Consider the following 25,931-nt stretch of genomic DNA (forward strand, 5'->3'; position numbering starts at 1 on the left):
GAGAATCCTAAAACTGCCACCAGAAAACTGCTAGAGCTAATTAATGAATATGGTAAAGTTGCAGGATACAAAATTAATGCACAGAAATCTCTTGCATTCCTATACACTAATGATGAAAAATCTGAAAGAGAAATGATGGAAACACTCCCATTTACCATTGCAACAAAAAGAATAAAATACCTAGGAATAAACCTACCTAGGGAGACAAAAGACCTGTATGCAGAAAACTATAAGACACTGATGAAAGAACTTAAAGATGATACCAACAGATGGAGAGATATACCATGTTCTTGGATTGGAAGAATCAACATTGTGAAAATGAGTATACTACCCAAAGCAATCTACAGATTCAATGCAATCCCTATCAAATTACCAATGGCATTTTTTACGGAGCTAGAACAAATCATCTTAAAATTTGTATGGAGACACAAAAGACCCTGAATAGCCAAAGCAGTCTTGAGGCAAAAAAATGGAGCTGGAGGAATCAGACTCCCTGACTTCAGACTATACTACAAAGCTACAGTCATCAAGACAATATGGTACTGGCACAAAAACAGAAACATAGATCAATGGAACAAGATAGAAAGCCCAGAGATTAACCCACGCACCTATGGTCAACTAATCTATGACAAAGGAGGCAAAGATATACAATGGAGAAAAGACAGTCTCTTCAATAAGTGGTGCTGGGAAAACTGGACAGCTACATGTAAAAGAATGAAATTAGAATACTCCCTAACACCATACACAAAAATAAACTCAAAATGGATTCGAGACCTAAATATAAGACTGGACACTATAAAACTCTTAGAGGAAAACATAGGAAGAACACTCTTTGACATAAATCACAGCAAGATCTTTTTTGATCCACCTCCTAGAGTAATGGAAATAAAAACAAAAATAAACACGTGGGACCTAATGAAACTTCAAAGCTTTTGCACAGCAAAGGAAACCATAAACAAGACGAAAAGACAACCCTCAGAATGGGAGAAAATCTTTGCAAATGAATCAACGGACAAAGGATTAATCTCCAAAATATATAAACAGCTCATTCAGCTCAATATCAAAGAAACAAACACCCCAATCCAAAAATGGGCAGAAGACCTAAATAGACATTTCTCCAAAGAAGACATACAGACGGCCACGAAGCACATGAAAAGATGCTCAACATCACTAATTATTAGAGAAATGCAAATCAAAACTACAACGAGGTATCACCTCACTCCTGTTAGAATGGGCCTCATCAGAAAATCTACAAACAACAAATGCTGGAGAGGGTGTGGAGAAAAGGGAACCCTCTTGCACTGTTGGTGGGAATGTAAATTGATACAGCCACTATGGAGAACAATATGGAGGTTCCTTAAAAAACTAAAAATAGAATTACCATATGACCCAGCAATCCCACTACTGGGCATATACCCAGAGAAAACCGTAATTCAAAAAGACACATGCACCCGAATGTTCATTGCAGCACTATTTACAATAGCCAGGTCATGGAAGCAACCTAAATGCCCATCAACAGACGAATGGATAAAGAAGATCTGGTACATATATACAATGGAATATTACTCAGCCATAAAAAGGAACGAAATTGAGTCATTTGTTGAGACGTGGATGGATCTAGAGACTGTCATACAGAGTGAAGTAAGTCAGAAAGAGAAAAACAAATATCGTATATTAATGCATGTATGTGAAACCTAGAAAAATGGTACAGATGAGCCAGTTTGCAGGGCAGAAGTTGAGACACAGATGTAGAGAATGGACATATGGACACCAAGGGGGGAAAACTGCGGTGAGGTGGGGATGGTGGTGTGCTGAATTGGGCGATTGGGATTGACATGTATACAGTGATGTGTATAAAATTGATGCCTAATAAGAACCTGCAGTATAAAAAAACAAACAAAACAACTAATACTAAACTTTCATTGGGTTATTTGTATGGAAATATGTTAATATAAATGTTTCAGACATTACATGAAATTTCTAAAAATCTTATATTTGTATTTGTATGGAAATATGTATGGAAATATGTTAATATAAATGTTTCAGACATTACATGAAATTTCTAAAAATCTTATATGTTCTGGTATAATGTTATAAGTAATAATCCTAGTTATTACTTTAAAATGTATATCTCAGAAATAATTAATTTTCTTGTCAACTGCGTTATTATGAACTTTCATCAAATCTTTAACCGTGGTCATTTTTAAGTCTTTTGTCATTTACAGACAGTTCTGGGTGTACTCTGATGATTTTGCAAATATATGTTCCTATAAAAGGGTTCCATCTTCAAGGAATTCATGGAAAAGACTCTGACAAGTACAGGTTTCTGGTAACTGACTGTACTGCTGAACTGAATGAATAAGCATTTTCAGAACTCTAATGAAAAACTGATGAACTCATAAAAGTGCTAACAAAAGATCAAGATGAAAAAAAAAAAATTAATTACATGGGACTGAGTGAACTGATGAGGATGAGTATAATTTTTGTGACTTTCTGTCTGAATTTAAAAAAAAAAAAAATCCCACAAGGACTCAGAGGCAAAGAATATACAAATCAATTTTCACTGCAAAGTAAAGGAGCTGTTACAGTGGAGGATTACTGGACTGAATGTTAATATTATGACATAGTATGAGTGTGTTTCATGTTTGGTAATTGCAATCATCGTTGCTTTTGTTGTGGTCATCCATGTACAATGCTTGGTGTCAGTCTATTTATCTCTTGTAAAAATAAAATACAGTGTGTGTGTGTGAATAAAAAAAAAAAAAAGACACAGACACATTTAAAAACAAAGAAAAAAAAATGTTTATTCATAAAAATCCTTAGTTGATGTTAAGAGAGAATGTGTCAGAGAGTTCATTTCAATTTTAGAATAGAAAAATATGAATAGCTAAATATAAATTTATGTGTATTGACAAGGAAAAGTCTCAAGATCTTCGTTCTTAGAAAAGAAATGCTCAGGATATTATGTATAGCATAGCATAGGCTCCTGTTTACTTTAAGAATATTATATATGTGATTATATAGGTTTAAAGGAGAGTCTAGACTACCCATCAAACTATTAATAGTTTTCTACTATTTAGTTAAATTAAAGGATGGAAGAGGAATTCCATTTTTTTTTAATTAATTAATTTATTTATTTATGGCTGTGTTGGGTCTTCGTTTCTGTGTGAGGGCTTTCTCCATTTGTGGCAAGCTGGGGCCACTCTTCATCTCGGTGCGCAGGCCTCTCACTATTGCGGCCTCTCTTGTTGCGGAGCACAGGCTCCAGACGCGCAGGCTCAGTAATTGTGGCTCATGGGCCCAGCTGCTCCGCGGCATGTGGGATCTTCCCAGACCAGGGCTCGAACCTGTGTCCCCTGCATTGGCAGGCAGATTCTCAACCACTGCACCACCAGGGAAGCCCAGGAATTTCATTTTTATTTCATTCATTATTTTAACTTTTACAATATATATTAATTCTGTGACCAAACCTTTGAAAGACATGATAAAAGTACAAATTTGCAAATTTTAAAAATTGCAAAACTTATTTACTACTTTTTAGAATATTTTTGTTAGATTTAAATGATAAGGATTATATTAATGCCCTACATTGTTACTCTAAAAATGTATTGTTGAGTAGTGAATTTGCTTGTAATTTTTTATTTCTATCAAAAATTACTAGAAAACTTATTTTCATGTGCTCTAAAGTTTAGGTACTTTAAAAAATTGTAAATTCCTGTATCATTATTTCTGGGACAGAGATAGAGTAACATAGAATAGAATAGCATAATTTAATTTTATCTGGGCAAAAGTAGAACAATTCAGGAGTCTGTAATCACTACCTCTTTCTCTTTCTCTGCCCCTCCCCCTTCCCTCCCTCTCCACCTCCTCTTTCTTCTTTCTCCTTCCTTTGTTCCCCTCATTCTTCCTACTCACACACATATACACAGCCATTTAAGGGGAAAATAGGAGGAAAAAAAGCATTTGAAACGAATAAGAGAGTAGAATTTTGGTATTCTTATTATCCCTATATTAATAGTCCAGTATTGTTCTTAAATCAGTGCCAAGTATCTTGGTTGTTTTCAATAATCTACTGAAGTGCACAAAGCTTGAAATATGATTATGTGAGAGAGCTCATCTGGCAGTATATAAATTAGCTAGATAAGTCTTAAAACTTCCTATAATAAGTAATAGTTAATAAACATGTCTGATAAATTTACTTTCTGAGTCCTGATGAACCTCTAAGGGGGCTGACAATTTTCAGTTTGTTAGGCTAGCTTGTTTGAAGCCAAAAATGGTGTATGCCATATGCTCCAGCATTTGCACTTTGGATTGCTGTATTACTGTTTTTTTCTTTTGTTCTTTTTTTTCTTCCTAAACAAAGTATATCTTTCCACTTTTAGTGCACTCGACAAATTATATCTGAGAAGCTGGGCCGTGGATCAAGAACTGTGGACCTTGAACTTGAAGCTCAGATTGATATATTAAGAGATAACAAGAAAAAATATGAAAATATTCTAAAACTGGCTCAGACATTGTCAACCCAGCTTTTCCAGATGGTGCATACCCAAAGGCAACTTGGAGATGCATTTGCTGACCTGAGTTTGAAGTCACTAGAACTCCATGTAAGATTATTTGAAATAAATATTGGGGGGTGAGGGGGATGAAAATGGCAATAGGAGTATACTAAGAGGTAAGTTGTTACATTTCTGATTCGCTGAATTCTTAATAAAATTGTAATCTTGTGGTGTTCTTTAAGATATTTCATATAATTTTCAAGAAGGCCCAACTGACTTTTATCAACATAGTGGTCCAGTTGTACCCTAAAGAAGATGTCATCCGGAGGTTTCAGGGGAAGGGAACTTGGTAAAGGAAAGGAAAAAGAGTACTCAGCCTGCTTGAGCCTAGAAAGAATCATAGCTATATATATAGCTGGGCGTGAGTAAAAAGTAAATTCAAGCACCTATTGAAAATCTCCTACGTAGTCTCTGAATGTCCTGAGCAAAGAGTAGCTTGCTTGACTGGATTTGTGATACACTTTTACTGAAATCATTAGTGTAAAATGAATCTTAGAATGAAATTATTTTTCTGTATATATCTATATAAGTATTCAGCAAAGCATTATTAACAATTTCTTATGATATCTTAAGTGACTCCTTTTATGTCTTTTTTTTTTAACTCATGTGAAGCCAAAAGGTACAGAAATTCCTTGCCTACAGACTTCTAACTTGCACAGTTAGATAATTTAGAGCATTAAATCATTTGATAATATCTAGAATCTTGGACAAAGAAAGTTTGGCTGCAGATGACAATATTGAGAAAAACATTGAGATTCAATTCTAACTGAGTCATTAGACAGTCAAAAAGAGGAATGAAACTAATATTTAGGAAGCTGAGTTATCATAACAGCTGCAATTATTGAGTATCCACAATTTCAGTATAATGGGCTAGGTGCTTTATAACCATTATATCATGTAATTTTTCTAACACTGCAAGAAATGTTATCCCCTATTTATAGATGAGGAAGTTGAGGCCAAGAGAGGTTACGTAGTTTTTATAAACTCACAAAACAAATGAAAGATAGAATTGGAATTTATATCCAGGCCTTTTTGTTGCTCCATGATCTCTTTTTTTAAAAAATAAGAATTAATAGCATTTTTAAAAAAATATTTATTTTTTGGCTGCGTCGGGTCTTAGTTGCAACACACAGCGCACAGGCTCTTTGTTGAGGTGCGCAGGCTCCAGAGCAAGTGGGCTCGGTAGTTGTGGCGCATGGGCTCTCTAGTTGTGGCACACAGGCTCAGTTGCCCCATGGCATGTGGGATCTTAGTTCCCCGACCAGGGATTGAACCAGCGTCCTCTGCATTGCAAGACAGATTCTTAACCACTGGATCACAAGGGAAGTCCCTTTCCATGATCTCTTGCTGTCTCTTTAAGTGGAATCTTTCGATGGCCTGTGACCCAGAGGAAAATCCCCACAGTATGGAGAGAGGTAGCCAGAGTATAGGGTCTGGGGAAGTGTTGCAGTAATGTTATCACTGATGCTGTATTCAGTAGAACCTATTAATTATAATAGTTAACAGAGATTGGGGACTTACTATACACCAGATACAGTGGTTTATATGTGTATTAGCTCATCTAATGCTCAGTCTTAGCTAGTAGTACTTTTATTATCTTTCTTTTACAGATGTGAAGTCCTTTTTTTTAAAACAGAACTGAGAGGGTAATCCTCAGTATTCAAGTCCATTGGACCCAGTTTGAATTTTTGAGTTTTTTATTTGAGCATTTCTAACTCTTTGTAAGGATTGGTATTTCATGACTTTATTCTTTCTTAGAGGTCTTCCAATGAGAAAATTTACTTATGTTTTTAATAGAATAAAACTTGTTATCTTGCAACTACCATATGGGTCCATTGGAAATCAAAGACACGATATGGGATCTTAATGATCCTATTTTCCTATATCTTAAAACATTTTGCTGTTTCACCACCTTAGGAACTATTTCATTATTACTCATCAGTTTTTTCCTACCATGTTAAAAGTGACTAAGACAATAAGAAAACTAAAGAATGACAGCATTGCCTAGAAGAATGATACAATAGTGAGATAAATACTTTTTGTTTGTTTGCATTGCCAAAAAGAAATCTGGAGAAACTATTTATGTAGTTGTTTTTTTTTTTAATGTTCATGCAACACAATTAAGAATTTTGGAATTTTTCATTTTTGCACATAATGGAAAGAGACTACAATACCAGATGAATACATTTCACAATTATTACACAAATCAGAAGATGACTGCAAAGAGATAGCAGTATTGACTCTTAACAATGATGGCAAAATTGATAATATCAGTGAAATTGCGGGCTATAAGTATTCCAATGATGATGTCCTACGTGAATTTTCTTAAAGAGTCATTGAATAATAATGTATTTTTAAGGACAAAAGGAAATATGGTATTGTATTAGTCAAGATTCTCCAGAGAAACAGAATCAACAGCATATATAGCTATATAGAGATTTATTTTAAGAAATTGGTTCACATGATTGGCAAGGCTGGTACATCCAAAATCTGCAGGGTAGGCTGGCAGGCTGGAGACCCAGGAAAGAGTAGCAGTGCAAGTCCAAAGGCAGTCTGCTAGCAGAATTCTTTCTTGTCCAGGGGAGGTCAGTCGTTCTATTAAGGTCTTCAACTGATTGCATGACACCCCCTCACGTTATGGAGGGCAGTCTGCTTTACTGACAGTACACCAATTAAAATATAAATCTCATTCAGAAACACCCTCACAGAAACATCAGAATTATGTTTGACCAAATATTTGGACACCATGACCCAACCAAGTTGACGCACAAACTATCCCAGGTATTTTCATTTAGTTAGTTGTTCAACAGGAACAACTCCAACATGCAACATTTTTTTAAAGATCTGGACCATCCTATTTTGCTAAGAAGACATGATATTACTTCTTTTATGATGTTTATGCACCAAAATGTACTTGATATATTTGTTAGTGAACAAATGCTGAAAGTAAGTGTGTATACAAAAGTGATTTGAAGGAAACATATAATATAGAAATTTTTAAAAATTCATTGAATTGAACATTCTAGTTGGTATTTATAAATGTAAAAGTAATGGTAAACTAGAACCTACTGGAGATGAATTTGAAATCTGGAATCAACATTTACAAGGAGGATGTTTTTGTATCATTCAAGGTTTTCCAGAGAAAGAGAATCAATAGGAGATACACACATACACACACACACACCCAAAAGATTTATTTTAAGGAATTGGCTGACACTATTATAGAGATTGGCAAGTCTGCAATCCATAGGGTAGGCCAGAAGGCTGGAAACTTGGACAAGATTTCTGTGTTACAGTGTGAAGACGGAATTCCTTCTTCTCCAGGAAACCTCAAACTTTTGCTCTTAAGACCTTCGGCTGATTAGATGAGGCCCATCATGTTATGGAGGATAATCTCTTTAAAGTCAACTTTAAACCACGTCTTCAGTGTTTATCATTGTAAATGTTGATCACATCACAAAATCTGCACCTTCATAGCAACATCTAGACTGATGTTTGACCAAACAACTGGACACCATAGTCTTATCAAGTGGGCACATAAAATTAACCATCACAGTGCACCCTTTGTCAACTTAGCAGCACTTATATGCATCTCTTTAAACCACACTTAATCTCCAAATCAAGACAATAAAGTCTTACTTCCACCTAATGTGATATAACTATCCTGTGTACTATCAAAGACACAGTAACTCTTTCCCTAGAAGATGATGCAAAGTCCTTGGGTGAGGATCACTTTTTTCCTTGATCTCCTGAAACTTAATTACTATGGTGTTAAGTTAACAATAGCTATATATCATGATGTAAAGTTAATATATCTTATGTGGTAAGGGAGGAAAGATAAGAGAGGGAAGAAAACAAAGGTACTTGCTTTACACACACACACACACACACACACACACACACAAACATTCATAACAAAGTAAGGAAGAAATAAGAATTATAGTCCTCATTTCTACAGATGGTCACATGGTTGTAGCTTCTTCCATTACCCATTCCATACTGCATTTGCTCTCAGGTAGCACCTCAGTCTGTGATGGTTCTTTGCCTGGTGAGGTGACCCAAACCATCATTCCTGAAAGGTCCAGACCATTAGCAGTCCTTCCTGAAATGGGCTGTTGTAGTTTTCCATTGAAATTAATCACAGGACATGGTAGTAGTAAGGGATCGCCTGGGTTCCAGGCTTACTCTTCCTTACCTCCATTGTGGAGGGGCAGTCCAAATTCTCCTTGGTAATCAGGATCAGTCACACCCGCCAACACAGTAACTCCCTTCTTTGCCTGTTGGTTCTTTTTGAGGAAAAGTTTATAGAGTACAGTAGTGAAGAGCTGGGGTCCACTTCCTTCCACCTTATGCCATATTAACTGAGATTCCTGGAAAATACATAGTGCAGGGGCTGGCACATAGCAGCACTAAATAAATTATGATGGTTACGATAGCTGTTGTTGAGATTGTGACATTTGGAGGTTGAGGAAGAATTTATAGATTAGTCCAGTTTCTTCATTTTCTAGAGAAACAACCAATATCCAGCAGTAAAAAAAGTCAAATCTCCTGAAGGGGATAGGAAATGATCTTTTAATGAATGCCTGTCATCTGTGAGAAACTTTATACAGGTTGCCTTGTTACACTTCCTGTCAAGCTTGTAAGCGAATTATCTTCATTTTATTAGTAAGGAAATGGAGGCCCAAAGAATTTGAGTTATTCATGAGAGACACAAATCCATTGAGTGGCAGAATCAAGATATGAATTCCCAAACTGTTTGAATTTCCAAACTAGACTTTTACCATTTTATCACATGCCTTCTTCCTCCTAGTTCTGTTGTACCATGGCACCTTATTAAATTGCATTTTCTCAAATTAGAGGGTAACATCTACATTGAGATTAGGAAAGTTTCCACAGCCCGAATTACTATCAATTATCAATTAGTTCTTGTGATTCCAGTTTTTTACTGCTCTGTATTATTGTTTAAAATAACTCATTTGTTATTAATTAGGTAATAATTCCTGTTACTAAAACTGGGTGTTTTAGGTCCAATCATATGCTTCTGTTATTTAGTCCTAATGTATAAGTTGAATGGGAAATGGTGGTCATTTATATTTGGTAAATTTACATCTGATAAATATTGTAAATAATGTAGGAGCTGCTGAAGAGAAAAAAAGTTCAAGTGTTTTGAAACTTCATTCTCTCTATATATGAAGCAAGTAAATTTTTAGATCAAGGAATTATGTTGGCTTTTCTTCTTCAGTGACAGATTAGAACTACAGCCCTGTTCTTGATATGTATACCCTTTGACTATTATAATAATGTGTAAAATACCCCTGTCCAACTGAGAATACTAAAATAACTTATCAACTAAATGAAGTTTGAGTCATGTTTTATTTTATTTTCATTGCCAAAAAAGCATATTTAATTATGTATTTATAATGCATATACATATGTATATTTATTTATTTCTAGTATCCTAATTGTTTTGTAACATTTACTACTATGTCTCTTGTACCTTACTATGAAAAAGCTTTTTTATTTTAGCCAATTAAGTTTCCAAATTATGCAATAAAATCTGAAGTTTTATACACATTTTCATCACAGAATTATGGGCGAGATTTACATTCATGAAACAGAATAGTGTCCATTTACTCCTCCTGTCTGCTTTGAATTTAGGACTGTTTTTCTCATCTGTAAATATAGGATGCCAAATTCTGCTGTATAACATATCAATCTGCTGTGATGTCATCTTACAATACTCTAGCTTTTTGTTTATTTGTTGTTAGTAAAAGCACAGCTTTCTAGGTTATATAGATCTCCCTGTGGCTAAATTAGGACTTCTGGCATTTTCAAAGTTAATAATGTGGAACTGTGGATGTTGAGAACTTTTAGCAATGAACAGTGTTCCAGGGATATGATACAATGACATATACTTTGTTATACAGTGAATAGAAAAACTGATATTTATATCCAACTCAATTTCATATTTTTCTTCTTCTTATTTGGTGATTTTTTAATTTTGCCTTTTACCTCTTAATGAACACCAAAGAAAATAAGAACAGTTGTGTGAACTCTAAGTTTTTTTTTAATGTTTTCTCCTATATTCTATTTCCAGTAACATTTATTTAGTCTTCAATATTGTAACTTAGCTTGTAAAAATGGTGCCAAAACTCTTCAGCTTTTCTGCCTTTTATTTTAGTTTTTACATACATTGATTGATAGTCCTTTTATGTAATCCTTATCTGCCAATATTTGCAAATCAAGGGCTCTACAATTTTTAAGACTGAGTTCCAAGTAAAGAGTTACATGGACCTCTCTTAGATGGAAAACGCTTTTAGCATAATAAAGCTAATTTTACTTTCTGTATTTATTAATTATTGAATAATCTGTCACCTGGAAATTTAATTGTAGCTATAGCACTAACATTAAATTTGCATCTTCTAAAATTCTAGTTAATTTAATATTACATTATTTTTTTCAGCTGAAATTTAAAAATGTTTTTAACAAACACAATTCTCAAATTGAATGATATATCTTATAATAAGATATGATCAAAGTTTTTATTTGGTCAGATGTGTTCCTGATAATCTGTTAACTAATCAAACTTAGACTGGAAAGCTTTCTCTGCTCAAAATTTAGAGTTAGTCCTTGCCATTCATGTGTTAAGGAGTCATGTGTAATGTTTGCTAAGCTAAGACTCAGTTTATTCAGAGAGAATGAACTAAAACTGGTGTTGAGTGATCCTTCCTCAGCTGTTTGTCCAGATAGATCTGAGCTTGGGAGTCAACTGGTTGCTAAGTTTACAAAGAAATGTATATTGTTAATATTTATACTTTAAGGAGATTCAGTCAAAACACAAAAATTGCAATCTATTTTATGTCTGAAAGTTTTAGCCAATTGTTACCTAATTTGGTTGTGAAAGTTAAAGTTTCTCTGATTAATAATCTGCTATATTTTTCTTCTTAACAGCTGTGCTTACAGTATAATAGAAACAAAACGTAGAAATGAAAATTTTTCTAGTACAAAGTAGTTTCACTTTTTAAAATTATTTGATTTTAGCTATGCCTCAGAGCTGAACAATTTGGTTTATTCAACTTTTTCTGTAATCCTATAGCTAGTTGTGATTTAGATTCCTATTTATTTATTTAAACATTGAAAGAGAAAACTTCTAAAGCTAGATTTCTAAATCAGGTATTTTCCCAATAGTGATATGTTTGAGATTTTCTTTAGTCACATTTACTAATTTGTAACTGGATAAATTAAGATGACTTTTTTGTTTTAGGAAGAATTTGGCTATAATGCAGATACACAGAAACTGCTGGCTAAAAATGGAGAAACTCTTCTAGGAGCCATTAATTTTTTCATTGCCAGTGTGAACACTTTGGTGAATAAAACAATTGAGGATACATTAATGACTGTGAAACAGTATGAAAGTGCCAGGTAGGTATAGATTTTCATTATATTGTCTGTTTTACCAGGTGGTACATAATTCGGTTAAGATTTTGGGTTGCAAATAAGAGAAACTGACTCTGGCCAATATGGGCAGAAAAAGAATTTATTAGAAGGTTATAGGGTAGCCCACAGAGCTAACAGAAAGGCAGGAGAACAGATTCTAGAAACAAGCAAGAACCAAAGCCAAGTTAATGCCTCAGAAGAATCTAATTAGGGTACTTGATACTGCTACAGCTCCCATAAATAAAAATTTCCAAAAGGCTCCTGAGTACTTTGCTTCATTGCGTTGAGAGTATCTGGTTGAGCGTTGACCATGTGCCCAAACCCTGCCTGCTAGGGAATAGGGAGGTGGAGGAGCTCCCAGCTCCAGCTTCCTTGGAAGAAGACAGGGCCTTGTGTTCTGCCAGGTAGATACCAGATGCCCTTTCTAATCTGGCCTAAGCCTGCCTCTTCAACCATACTACCACTGCTTCCCTATAAGCAGTTACACTGCTTCTGCAGCAGCCAGACTCATAGTTTCAATTTCTCTTGAATATACTAGCTCATTTCTGCCTGCATGATTTTGTTTATGTTGGTTATTCAGATTATAACCAGCCTTCAGACTCTTCCAAATTTTACCTTTTACATAAATTATTTACCTTATATTTTCATAGTTGTTTATAATGCAGTGTTTTCATACATCTTTTTATACACACACACACACACACACACACACACACACACACGATTTCTCTATCTCATAACCATCCTGTTAGGTAAACAAAATGCGTATTAATAGGTACTTAGAAATGTCTAAAAAGTAGCAGATCTACGATAGCATTTTTCAACTTTTGATTCCAGGCTCAATTTTTTTCCCCCACTCATTCCTGTCCCCTTTGAGCTTTTTCCTCTGAACACTTGATTTCTTTATTTTCTGTTATGCTTTTTATAGCATAGTTGAAGATAGTGCAAACTTTACCTTTTGGATATATAACTTTACTTTTGGGCTCTTGATGTAGTTTAATGATGTGAGAAATGCCTGTGAAAATGCTAAACTCATCTGGTGTTTTTGCTATTGAGTGCTTATTCTTAAGTATATATGTCCTTATGCTTTATATAGCTAAAAGCCCAAACTATTTGGAAAGTTAACTTTTTTTTTCTTAAAATTTATTGGTAGTAGTTACTGAAAACATTTTTGTACCTTATAAACACTTATACAATTCCAATTCAAGCTGTAAAAAGTTACTACCATGTTCTGTCTGTAGCTTGCCTTTTTACACACACACCCTCCTTACTCTCCTGAAACTTCTTTTTTTTCTATTGAACTATAGTTGATTTACAGTATTGTGTTAGTTTCAGGTGTATAGCAAAATGATTCAGTTATGTATATATTCCTGTTCAGATTCTTTTCCTTTATAGGTTATTACAAGATACTGAATATAGTTCCCTGTGGTATACAGTAAATCCTTGTTGTTTATGTATTTTATATATAGTGGTGTGTATCTGTTATCCTTCCCCCCCTTTCCCCTTTGGTAACCAAAACTTTGTTTTCTATGTGTGTGAGTCTTTCTGAGTTGTAAATAAGTTCACTTGTATTATTTTTTAGATTCCACAAATAAGTGATATCATGTAGTATTTGTCTTTCTCTGTCTGACTTAATTCACTTAGTATGGTAATCTCTAGATCCATCCATGTTGCTACAAATGGCATTATTTCATTCTTTTTTATGGCTGAGTAGTATTCCATTGTATATATGTACCACATCTTTATCCATTCATCTGTCAATGAACACTTAGGTTGCTTCCATGTCTTGGCTATTGTAAGTAGTGTTGTTGTGAACATTGGGGTGCATGTATCTTTCTGAATTAGAGTTTTCATCTTTTCCAGATAAGAGCCCAGGAGTGGGATTGCTGGATCATATGGTAACTCTATTTTTAGTTTTTTAAGGTACCTCCATACTGTTTTCCATAGTGGCTGCACCAGTTTACAGTCCCACCAACAGTGTAGGATGGTTCCCTTTTCTCCAGACCCCCTCTAGCATTTATTTATTATTTGTAGACTTTTTGATGATGGTCACTCTGGCTGGTGTGAGGTGATACCTCATTGTAGTTTTGATTTGCATTTCTCTAATAATTAGAGATGTTGAGCAACCTTTCATGTGCCTAGTGGCCGTCTGTATGTCTTCTCTGGAGAAATGTCTATTTAGGTCTTCTTCCCATTTTTTGATTGGGTTATTTTTTTGATATTGAGTTGTATGAGCTGTTTGTATATTTTGGAAGTTAATTCCTTGTTGGTCACATCGTTTGCAAATATTTTCTCCCAGTCTGTACATTGTCTTTTCGTTTTGTTTATGGTTTCCTTTGCTGTGCAAAAGCTTATGTTTGATTAGGTCCCATTTGTTTATTTTTGCTTTTGTTTCTATTGCCTTGGGAGACTGATCTAAGAAAATATTGCTACAATTGATGTCAGAGAATGTTTTACCTATGTTCTCTTCTAGGAATTTTAAGGTGTCATGTTTTATATTTAAGTCTTTAAGCCATTTTGAGTTTCTTTTTGTGTATGGTGTGAGGGTGTGTTGTAACTTCATTGATTTACATGTGGCTGTCCAGCTTTCCCAACACCACTTGTGGAAGAGACTGTCTTTTCTCCATTGTATATTCTTGCCTCTTTTGTCAAAGATTAATTGACCATAGGTGTATGGGTTTATTTCTGGGCTCTGTTCTGTTCCATTGATCCATATGTCCATTTTTGTGCCAATACCATGCTGTTTTGATTACTGTAGCTTTGTAGTGTTATCTGAGGTCTGGGAGGGTTATGCCTCCTGCTTTGTTCTTTTTCCTCCAGATTGCTTTGGCAGTTCTGGGTCTTTTGTGGTTCCCTACAAATTTTAGGATTATTTGTTCTACTTCTGTGAAAAAAGTCATGGGTAATTTGAATAGCGATCTCATTAAATCTGTAGATTGCTTTAGGTAGTATGGCAATTTTAATAATAGTAATTTTTTCCAATCCAAGAGTATGGGATATCTTTCCATTTCTGTGAGTCACCTTCAATTTCCTTTATCAGTGTTTTATAGTTCTTAGCATATAGTTCTTTCACCTCCTTGGTTAGGTTTATTCCTAGGTTTGTTTTATTTTGTTTTGTTTTGTTTTATTTGATGAAATTTTAAACGGGATTTTTTTTTTTTATGGAAGGTTAACTTTTGATCTTTGCACAAGAAGAGATGCTTCTATCCTATGCTGTGTTTGTAATTTTCAGTTTAGTATTAACATACTAAATCAGATTCTTACCAGATCTAAATCAGATTCTTAATGACTTGGATAGGAAGGTCAAGACAAATAGCTGTGGTTAGCAGGTGAGAGAAGGACACAGATGGATCTGTGTGCCTTATTTAGGTTTTGGGCTTGGTTTTTTATTTTTCTTTATTGTTTGAAGTATTTACTAACATAGTATTAAAATCAGAAGGTGGGAAAAAAGAAACAGAAGAAATCTATCAATATGATTTGCCTCGATAACATTGCAGGAATGTCTCAATAAGGTATCTTTCAGTGGGACTTCCTTCAGTTCCCAGTAATTGGTTTTCCAGTCTCTGTTTAAATCCTTTCATGGGTATTGCCTGTATTTTTCAAAGTATATACATTATTTCAAAGTATATACATTTATTATTTAAATTTTTCACTTCTGTAAACTCTGTTTGGTTCTTTTCCAAATCTATCTATTCCTTATTCTTAGTATCCTAAGTTATTTTCCCTTTTACCTCTTTAATCATTTTAAGCATTTTTATTTCCTAGTCTAAAAAGATTATTTTAAATATGTGCTTTTGAAGATGAAAATTCTTTTGTTCTAAAAGTATCCCCTATCACTTCCCAGTTAAGAACTACATGAATCTAGTTTCTGTCTCTCTACTTTGTAATTGTCCACCTGTCCTGAAATATATTTTAGCTACTATTTTTAGTTTTAGGTATTTTAAAATATAAAATATATTTCAGGGGCTTCCCTGGTGGCGCAGTGGTTGAGAATCTGCCTGCCAATGCAGGGGACACAGGTTCGAGCCCTGGTCCGGGAAGAGCCCACATGCCGCGGAGCAACTAAGCCCGTGCGCCACAACTACTGAGCCTGCGCTTTAGAGCCCACGAGCCACAACTTCTGAGCCCGCGTGCCACAACTACTGAAGCCCGTGCGCCTAGAGCCCATGCTCTGCAACAAGAGAAGCCACGGCGATGAGAAGCCCATGCACTGCAACAAAGAGGAGCCCCCACTCGCCGCAGCTAGAGAAAGCCCATGCGCAGCAACGAAGACCCAACGCAGCCAAAAATAAATTAATTAAATAAATAAATTTATAAAAATATATATATATATTTCACTTGAAGCATGTCATATGTTTCTCTTCAGCCTTAATTTCTAACATGCTTTTAAAAATATTAACCCAGGGCTTCCCTGGTGGCACAGTGGTTGAGAATCTGCCTGCCAATGCAGGGGACACGGGTTCGAGCCCTGGTCTGGGAAGGTCCCACGTGCCGTGGAGCAGCTGGGCCCATGAGCCACAATTACTGAGCCTGCGCGTCTGGAGCCTGTGCTCCGCAACAAGAGAGGCCGCGATAGTGAGAGGCCCGCACACCGCGATGAAGAGTAGCCCCCGCTTGCCACAACTAGAGAAAGCCCTCGCGCAGAAATGAAGACCCAACACAGCCATAAATAAATAAATAAACAAATACTTTTTAAAAAAATATATTAACCCATATTAAAGAAAGACAAATATATTAGATGTCACTGTTCATACAGAAAACATTTTATATTTAATATGCAAAGGAGAAAAATAAGCCTCTAGAGGTTAAATGGTTTGTTCCCAGGAATCAATTTCAAAGCCAAAATGAAAACCCATGGGCTCCTTACCTTCTATTTTTGATCATTAGGCCTCAAGCCTGAACTGGACTAATCTCAAATTTTCACATCTAATTATAAAAAATAATTTTCATGTCTTATGAGGAATCTGACTTAATGTACAATGTGATATAAAATCTCAATTTATCCAATGTATAGGTTTGTTTAAAACTTTTGAGCAAAATTATAAACCAGGTTATGTGTACTTGGTAGCTGGTTATCAGGAAACCTTTAGAATACCTCTGTGTGTACTTTAAAAACCAACAACAGTAATGACCTCATCCCATAATTTATTCTCTTTTATTGAAATTGCAATATATGATTTTATTCATTAAGTTTAGCTTGGTGGTTAACTTTTCTGTACATTTATGGAGTAGCTGAGGCATTGACTAGTTATAACACTAAAACATTGTCTACTGAGGGATAACACTGAAAAAGAATCCCAGATTAAAAGTTTCTCAGTAGCTGAATTTTCTTCTCTGTCAGAACCAGAATTTATTGAGTTTTAGGGCAAGGGTCAGCTATTTGATCAGCACAAAAAGTGGCAGTTTAGGCAAATGTCCGGGTGGCCTTTTAATGCTCCCTATTATGTATTGTACAAGTATTTCCTAGCTGTCTGGTGCTTCGTGTATAGAAAATCTTATAACAGCCCATTCAACACTTCTCTATAGCAGCACCAACAAGGGAGCCTATTGTGGTCAAAACTTTTCAGATGTGGACACCTGTTCTCTAGAAGTTTTATAGAAGCCATAAAGTAACCAGCTATCACTAACTTTATTGGTATGGACTCAGGGCAGACTGGCAAGCTTGAAGTGAAGAGTTGCATTTTGAAAACTTAGTATACTTCTCTTCCTAGTGTTAATGAGCACTGTTAGATAAGCTCTTAGGGAAAGTTTTACTTTGACACCATCTACAAACGATATAAATTAAAGGTTATAAGGTCAGTATTATAACTTTGACTGTGTTTAAATTAACTGCTGTTATTTAAAAGTATACCTGAGGCTATGAGGAATATTTGTCTTCACATTAAATCACCACACATTACTGTTTATTTTTGTCTACTTTTTTCTCTCATTTTTTACTGTTTTTAGTGTGTTTGCTTCAGGCCATCCCTCTTCTAATTAGGCTGAAATAGTAAGCACTCTAAAAATATTAGTTATTAGCAGGTGTCCCAAGTACTTTGTACATATATTTTTTTGTGGAGATTATTATTTCCATTTGTAGATGAAAAACTGAAGCAGAAAGAGAGAAAAAAAAAACTAGCTCAAGACATTAGAGCCAGTGAAGGGCAGAGTGGTCATGCAATTTGGCCATAGAACCCATGGAATTTAACTAGCTATTCCCATGTCAGTCTTGCCTCCTAAATTTTTAGTAACTGTCTCCTCCTCCTTAGCTTTACTGCCATTGTCCTTCCTGATTCAGTGACTCATTTTTCTTTTGCCCACAGTCTTCTAATTGGTTTCCTTGCTTCTGATTTCTTAATCTACTCTGGGCCATCCTCCATGCCTTATATTACCACTAGAGTCACCTTTCTATCCTGAGCGAATAGAATGTGTCACTTTCTAGATCAAAGTTCTGCCATGGCTTTCCATCACTTGTCCTACTGGAGTCAATCTGATCCCTTTAATATGGCCCGTAAGGCCCTGCTTAATCTCAATCCTGCCTTCCTGTCTGATACTAATTCCTTTCGTTATCTTATTCCAACTTCAGGTTCTAAATTATTGAATTACTTCCCAAATGTGTCATGGTATCTTACAAATCTATGCCTTTATTCATGCTGTTCTCCTCCTGAAATATTCTACCAATTTCCTGGCCCCAATCCACCTCATAAACTCCTACCATCGTTTGAAATTTAATTGTTTTAATTCTCTTCTGAGATACCTTTTCAGATGCCTGATTAAGTAATTCTTCCTCTTGATTTCCACCATACCTTATCTTCCCTCCCCCATGGCAGTATCCATTATCTCATTTTGTTGTCGTGTTTAAGAGCTTCTCTCCCTCTAGGCTGTTAGCTTCTTGAAGGTAAGCTATGAAGATGAGCAGATAGTTTTCCTTTCTAGCACAGTGCCTGGAACATAGAATGTTAATACTTAATGTTTGTTGAATGAATCATTGTATCAATGAATGAACAAATGACATGCTTTTGACCCTGAAAGATAAAGTTACTAAATTCAGTACGAGTTGCGAATAAATTAGGCTTGGTGTGAGGGACTGATGTGTTCTTTCTCGAGTCGTATATACATTCTAGAGTAAGTTGTTTATTAATTCCTGAAATAGGAGATATGAATTGTACTATAGATATTTTAATAAAGAGCTTTAGTTTTAGGGCATAAGTTTGTGGTGCTGATTTTGACTAAATTAGAGATCACTTTGCTTCTTCCTAGCTGAGTACTGAATAGTTGACACTGCTGGATAAGTCACTGTTTAATTAGCAAGGTAGTGCTATACCTACACAGGTGCTTTGACAGAGGTATTGTGAGGTGCTGTGGAATTGTGGTTTGTCGGTGGTGGGGTAATTATTTCAGTTAGTGGTGGGAGAGTATTAGGGGAGGCATCTCAGGGAGCACAAGGTGATAAGTCCTCTGTAGTAGATGCCATTGTCACATTCTAAATACTAATGTTACGGAAATCCGTCTAGAGTTCCCATAAGGTAGTCACTAGGCACATGTGTCTATGGATAATGAAATGTGGCTAGCCTGAATTGAGATGTGATGGAAGCTTAAAACACAATGGGGACTTCCCTGGTGGCACAGTGGTTAAGAATCCGCCTGCCAATGCAGGGGACACAGGTTCGAGCCCTGGTCCAGGAAGATCCCACGTGCCACGGAGCAACTAAGCCCGTGCACCACAACTACCGAGCCTGAGCTCTAGAGCCCACGAGCCACAGTTACTGAGCCTGCACGCCACAACTACTGAAGCCCTTGTGCCTAGAGCCCATGCTCCACAACAAGAGAAGCCACCGCAATGAGAATCTCGTGCATCTCAACAAAGAGCAGCCCCCGCTTGCCGCAACTAGAGAAAGCCCACATGCAGCACTGAAGACCCAATGTAGCCAAAAAATAAAATAAATTTTAAATTTTTAAATTAATTAATTAATTAATTTAAAAAAAAACAATGGATTTCAGAAACTCAGTCCCCCTCTCCCCCCAAAAGTAAAATAGTTCATTAGCAATTTTTTTGCATTGATACGTGTTGCAGAGATAATATTTTGGATATATTGTGTAAAATTAAATATACTGTTAAACAGGTGAAGTTAACTCTTATTATTTTAACATGACTGCTAGAAAATTTAAGTTACATATGTGGCTTGCATTATATTTCTGTTGTGCGTTGCTGACCTAGAGTATACTTTAAGAAGCGCCAGCCCACAGTTAACTCCCTTTTACCATTTAGTTTATGTCATTCTAAAGTCTACTATCCCAACACAGCCAAAATTAAAAAAAAATAAAATAAAGTCTACTATCCTCACCTGCTTTGCCTTATCAACATTAACCAATTCACATGGGGGGTTGATCATTACCCCGACCTTGCTAGCATTATGTTTTAACATCTGTTTTTTAAACTGGTTTTTATTTATTTATTTATTTTAGCCTCATGGCACGTGGGATCTTAGTTCCCCCACCAGGGACTTACCTGGCACCCCCTGCATTGGAAGCACAGAGTCTTAACCACTGGACCACCAGGGAAGTCCCTAAACTGGTTTTTAAATTGTGGAGGGACTTCCCTGGTGGTCCAGTAGTTAAGAATCCACCTTCCAGTGCAGGGGACCTGGGTTTGATCCCTCGTCGGGAAACTAAGATCGAATGTGCCGCGGGACAACTAAGCCCACGCACCGCAACTACTGAGCCTGCGTGCTCTGGAGCCTGCATGCCACAACTAGAGAGAAGCCCACGCGCCGCAGCAAAGAGCCTGTGAGCCGCAATGAAAGATCCCATGTGCTGCAACTAAGACCCAATGCAGCCAAAAATAAATAAATAAATAAATATTTTAAAAATAAATAAACTGTGGAAATTTTACTTGTCAGTTAATACTGTTCTTGGAAAGGAATAGTTAATGAGATTAAGAAGCAGCCCCTCCCCTCCCCTCCCACCATGCTTATATTAATAGCTCTTTGTGCTAAAGAAATACTTGATTTTAAAGGCATAAGGTGGGCTTCCCTGGTGGTGCATTGGTTAGGAATCTGCCTGCCAATGCAGGGGACACGGGTTCGAGCCCTGGTCCAGCAAGATCCCACATGCCATGGAGCGGCTAAGCCCATGCGCCGCAACTACTGAGCCTGCACACCTACAGCCCATGCTCTGCAACAAGAGAAGCCACTGCAATGAGAAGCCTGCGCACCACAACGAAGAGTAGCCCCTACTCGCCTCAACTAGAGAAAGCCCGCGCATAGCAAGGAAGACCCAACACAGCCAAAAATAAATTAATTAATTAAATTTTAAAAAGATAAAAAAATTTTAAAAAAGCATAAGGTATCAAATATGTATGAGAATTATTATATATTAATGTATAATATGGAACAATTATGTAGTTCCACTTCACGTCCTGAACTTATTTCACACTGTCTTTGTAGTGTGCTTCACTTATTCTCTTCTTTCCAGAATTGAATATGATGCATATCGTACTGATTTGGAAGAACTGAATCTTGGACCACGTGATGCAAACACCCTGCCAAAGATTGAGCAATCACAGCATTTGTTCCAAGCACATAAGGAAAAATACGATAAAATGCGCAATGATGTTTCTATCAAGTTGAAATTTCTAGAAGAAAATAAGGTAAATTTATTCTTTACCTTCTGAGATCTTTCTGTGGACTTTAAAATAAAGTCATCCTAAAGAGAGATAAATAGAAAGTTTTTTGTTTCTGTTAACTGTCTTTCATTATAGAATTGACCCTTGAACAGCTTGGGGGTTAGGGGTGCCAACCCTCTGTACAGTCAAAAATCCACATGTAACTCACAGTTGGTCCCCCCGAATCCAGGGTTCCCCGGAGTCTGCGCTTCCACATCTGCAGGTTCAACCAACCACAGATCATGCAATTCTGTAATATTTACTGTTGAAAAAACTTCACGTATATGTGGACCCATGCAGTTCAAACCTATGTTGTTCAGGGGTCAACTTTGGAATTGTTGGAAGTGGGATTCCATTTATAATCAGCATTTTAGTTTTTAGAAGTACATAAAATATATTTACCTTTCTGTCTTAAAAGTCATCTTTCACATGTAACAATTGGCAAAAAATACTTGATGTTGATCTTCAGATTGGTGTTGGTATCAAGTGCTTTAAAAAGTTACATAATGATAGATTCTGTTCTGAGTATTTTGAAAACTTTTTATTAATGGTAGGTACAGATTTCAGGAAGGGAACATCATTCTTCCCAGTAACTAATAAATGAGGAATGACTGAAAGGTTCCGTTGAGGGCTGCAGTTAGCATAACCTAGAATAAATAAGCCAGGAAACCAATTTTACACATTATTTTCATGTACATCCAAGGACTAGAACAGTAAGAGCTGAGAGGGACCTGCTTTCCTTGGAGGTAGAGTCAGGTAATAGCAGGCTCCTGAGCTTTGGTTTAAGTGAAGGACAGGTTCCCATGTTTAACATTACATGCATACTCAGTTTGGGGAGGGGGATTGCAGTTCTGAAAATGGGAGAGCCAGTAGTGAGCTCGGTACAGAGGACGGGTAGATCAGTCCTCTGGAGATGGGGTCTCATCACTGCACATTGGTGGTCCCCTTCCTGTGCTTTTCACATCCTCTCAAGTCATAATAGACCTTCAGCTCTGCTTTCTTCCATCGTCTTAATATTATTCTTCAGTTCTAATTGTCTGTTGATATCTTCTTGTTTTCCTTAATATTTCCTTAGAAACTCTTCTGGCTACCATAAGAGCCACATACATTTCCTTCAGGCCAGCAGTGTCACGCACTTTTTTTTTTTTTTAGCTACAATGGGTGAAAAGTACTGATTTTCCATTACACTGAAACCATTATAGTGTCAGTAAAGGAAACCTCAGCGGAGTCATTAGACAGCTTGCCCAGCACCATTCAGACAAGAGCACAGTGAGCCTTTTAGCATTCATTAGCTGAGCACGTGAGATGGCATTCATTTCAGTCATTTGGTTTAATATTTTGAAGGATAGGAAAATGTCAATACTTAGATATAGACATATATTTTAAATAAAAATATTTTTTACATACTCCCCTAGAATCAGCACAGTACAATGTGGTGCTAAATGAAATATGCTAGCATTTTATGGGCTCTACCTAAAGCTAATTTGAATGGAAAGAAAGGAATTTGTCTAATTTGGGGGTTCAGGACCTCTGCCAATAGAGAAAATTATTTTAGGAAATGTTTAAAATGGTAATTGTGGTCTGTTGGAATCTATTGGTATTTATTGTGTGCTATTCTCTGGATAGTGAGATTATGGGTAATTTTTATTTTCTATGTATTTTTCTGTATTTTAGACATTTTCAGTGAAAAGTTACGTTGCTTTTATAAAAAGGAGAGAAACTTATTTTGAAAGAATTAGTATCCCTAAACCATCTATGTTTATATGGTTCTTGCCAGAGTAAATAAAAATAAGCAAATTATACAAAGATAAATAATGCCTGTGTGACTGCTGCTTCTCTTACTATATAACTGTTTTTGAAACTTGGCAGTAGATCTCCAGATTTAGACATGAATCAGGGAAGGCAGTTATTTGTCAGTTACTAGGCATTTTACTTATATTCTCTCACTTAATCCTCATAACAGCCTTCATACTCAGGAGACACACTGAGAAGTGAGGAAAGAAAAGACCAGCCAGGTCATCTCTGTAAATTGTACATGTCAGTCAGGTGGCTCTCACATCCAATTTTATCTTATTGGCATTGAAGAATTTTTAAAGTTGGGAGTAACAGAAAATTATGACTTAAAAACACTCTTCCGGCACCATAGTAAGGGTCTGGACTAGGATCATTGCATTAGCAGAGAAAGGAAAGAGCAGTGGTTTCAAGGCTGCATGACAGGAATTAGGAAATCAACATAGGAAGTTGGTTTGGCCTGAAGCTTATGAGGGATGAAGGTTGGGAACTTGTTCTATTTAACCCAGTATTTAGTTTGAAATGACAACAAGATATTCACATGGAAACAACTGGTAGGAAGTTTATGATGTGGGTTTGCAGTTTGGATGAACAAGGTCAGGGTTCCAGAGATAAAGGTTTAGAAGTCATTACTTTGAGAATAGTGTTGTCATTGTCACATCTTCTCTTCTTTCAACCTTCCTTACTATAAAATAAAAAAGAAAATTGCCTTTATTCTCAAGGATTTTATGTTCTTAGAGAGCCTAGAAATATTCTTTGTTTGGGGTTTTCCACAGCTGTCATCAAGCTAAGTTTCAGTTTCAACTCAGTAATCATTAATCAGCTATGTCTAAAATAAAATCTAAAAGAAACTCTGATCTTTTTATCTTTTGTGTTTAATTCTTTAAAACTATAAAAAGATAATGTTTTTGGTCTCTGTTATTTTAAGCAATAAACAACTATAATTTGGGTGAAGACTTAGATCCATGAGAAGATTTTTCTTTGTTTTTTATTATTGTTGTTGAACAACTTGTACCCTTTTCTCTTCTTTTATAGCTCTAACAAAGGGAGGAAAAGCAAGCCTTTAGGCCTAGGAATTGCCTGTCATTCCTGTTTGCTCTCTTGACAGTTTGAAATGCCTCAAATTGGGGGTTTTCTTCTCTTGTTGAACTACAACTGAATTTATACCTTAGTATTTCTTTTATACACAATTGTCAGGTAATCTACTTAGCACTTGAATTTTAACAAAATATACTATACTCTTTCTATTTCTTAAATATTGTATATTAAATTTTTTTTTAAATGTAAGTTATCTGAAACATCGATGAGTGCTATTTTGTAATTTGTTGATTTCCTGAAGGCTACTGTTTTTTTCTAAGGTTGTTTTTGCAGCTTTTTTTGCGGGTGGGTGGGTGGCAGGGGAGGGGTTCTTTTGGTTCTCATATCCTGGCTTTTGGAGTGTCCTACCATAGCAACACTTCTCTTGCAAAATGCGAGACCAGATAACCAAACAACTAGAATAGTGCAGAAGTAAAATAGTCACTCAGACTGTGACTATCGTTATAAATTTTAGTGGCCAAACATTGTGAGAATATTTTTGTTTTTTTTTTTTTTGAACTTTTAAAAAAAATTTGAGAGTGACTGGGAGATGGATTCTTTACTATTATTTTAGAAAATTGAGGTGTTTATATGTGCTTAGTCTAACCTTCCTTCTCTCTGGCAAAACAAAGGGAATAGGTGTGTAAAATACCTATGTGCATACCAGGGTGTGTATGTGCATGCATTAATGCTGAGAGATGTGTGCACATATCCATGTTTGTCATTTCCCCTTAATGGAAAAACTTGAATTCTTCTACTGTTTACAATCTGTACTCTATCCAGTCCCCTGCCCTACCCCCAACCCTCCTGATATATTTTGTTTACCTTTAACCTAAACAGCCCTCTGATATTCTCTTCCTTGTTTACTAAACAACACTGAGTTGCATAACAATAAGGACACAGTTAATTAGGCTCTTCTAATGTTTCTCCTTCCATCAATATTTCTTCTAGACCTTTAAATAATGTAACTTGAGCTATTTTCTGACTTAAGGCAGTTTATTTACCTCTTTATTGTACCTTTGAAGGTTCAAAACAAAACAGAAGCTAGAAAATAGAAAAAATAGTCAAGAGAGAAAATAGTCATTTCTGGTGCTTTGTAGACTTTGTGGGAACACAGAACACATTGTAAATCAACTATACTTCAATTGAAAAAAAAAAAACACAGAACAAAGTAAACATACTCACATAATGTGAGACAGCTATATATGTAGTTGTGGTTACCCAGTGACTTTATACAAATATGTACTGTAATAGGAAATACCCAAAGCCTAGTACATTTTTATAACAATATGCTGTAAATGTTTAGAAAAGCTTGGAGAGCAAAGGTATTCTTCTCTTTGAGAAGAAAAAATATAAGCCTCTGAATTTAAAAAATGGATATCCGTTGCCAGATTTTAAGAAACATGTTAATCATTACTTAATATGTA

At 35.8% G+C, this 25,931-nt stretch overlaps 1 protein-coding gene across 6 annotated transcripts in view; it reads left to right on the forward strand.

The window, feature by feature from the left end:
• Window positions 1-25,931, forward strand: part of ARFIP1 (ARF interacting protein 1) — a 138,863-nt gene that overhangs the window by 88,222 nt on the left and 24,710 nt on the right. For all 6 annotated transcript variants that reach the window (XM_068542636.1, XM_068542642.1, XM_068542640.1 and 3 more), the window contains 3 exons: window positions 4,383-4,604; window positions 11,821-11,978; window positions 21,447-21,621. In XM_068542636.1, the coding sequence (XP_068398737.1) occupies window positions 4,383-4,604; window positions 11,821-11,978; window positions 21,447-21,621 (555 nt within the window). The remainder of the gene's footprint in view (window positions 1-4,382; window positions 4,605-11,820; window positions 11,979-21,446; window positions 21,622-25,931) is intronic.

Source organism: Eschrichtius robustus, chromosome 4, assembly GCF_028021215.1.
Source record: "Eschrichtius robustus isolate mEscRob2 chromosome 4, mEscRob2.pri, whole genome shotgun sequence".
Taxonomy (NCBI): Eukaryota; Metazoa; Chordata; class Mammalia; order Artiodactyla; family Eschrichtiidae; genus Eschrichtius; species Eschrichtius robustus.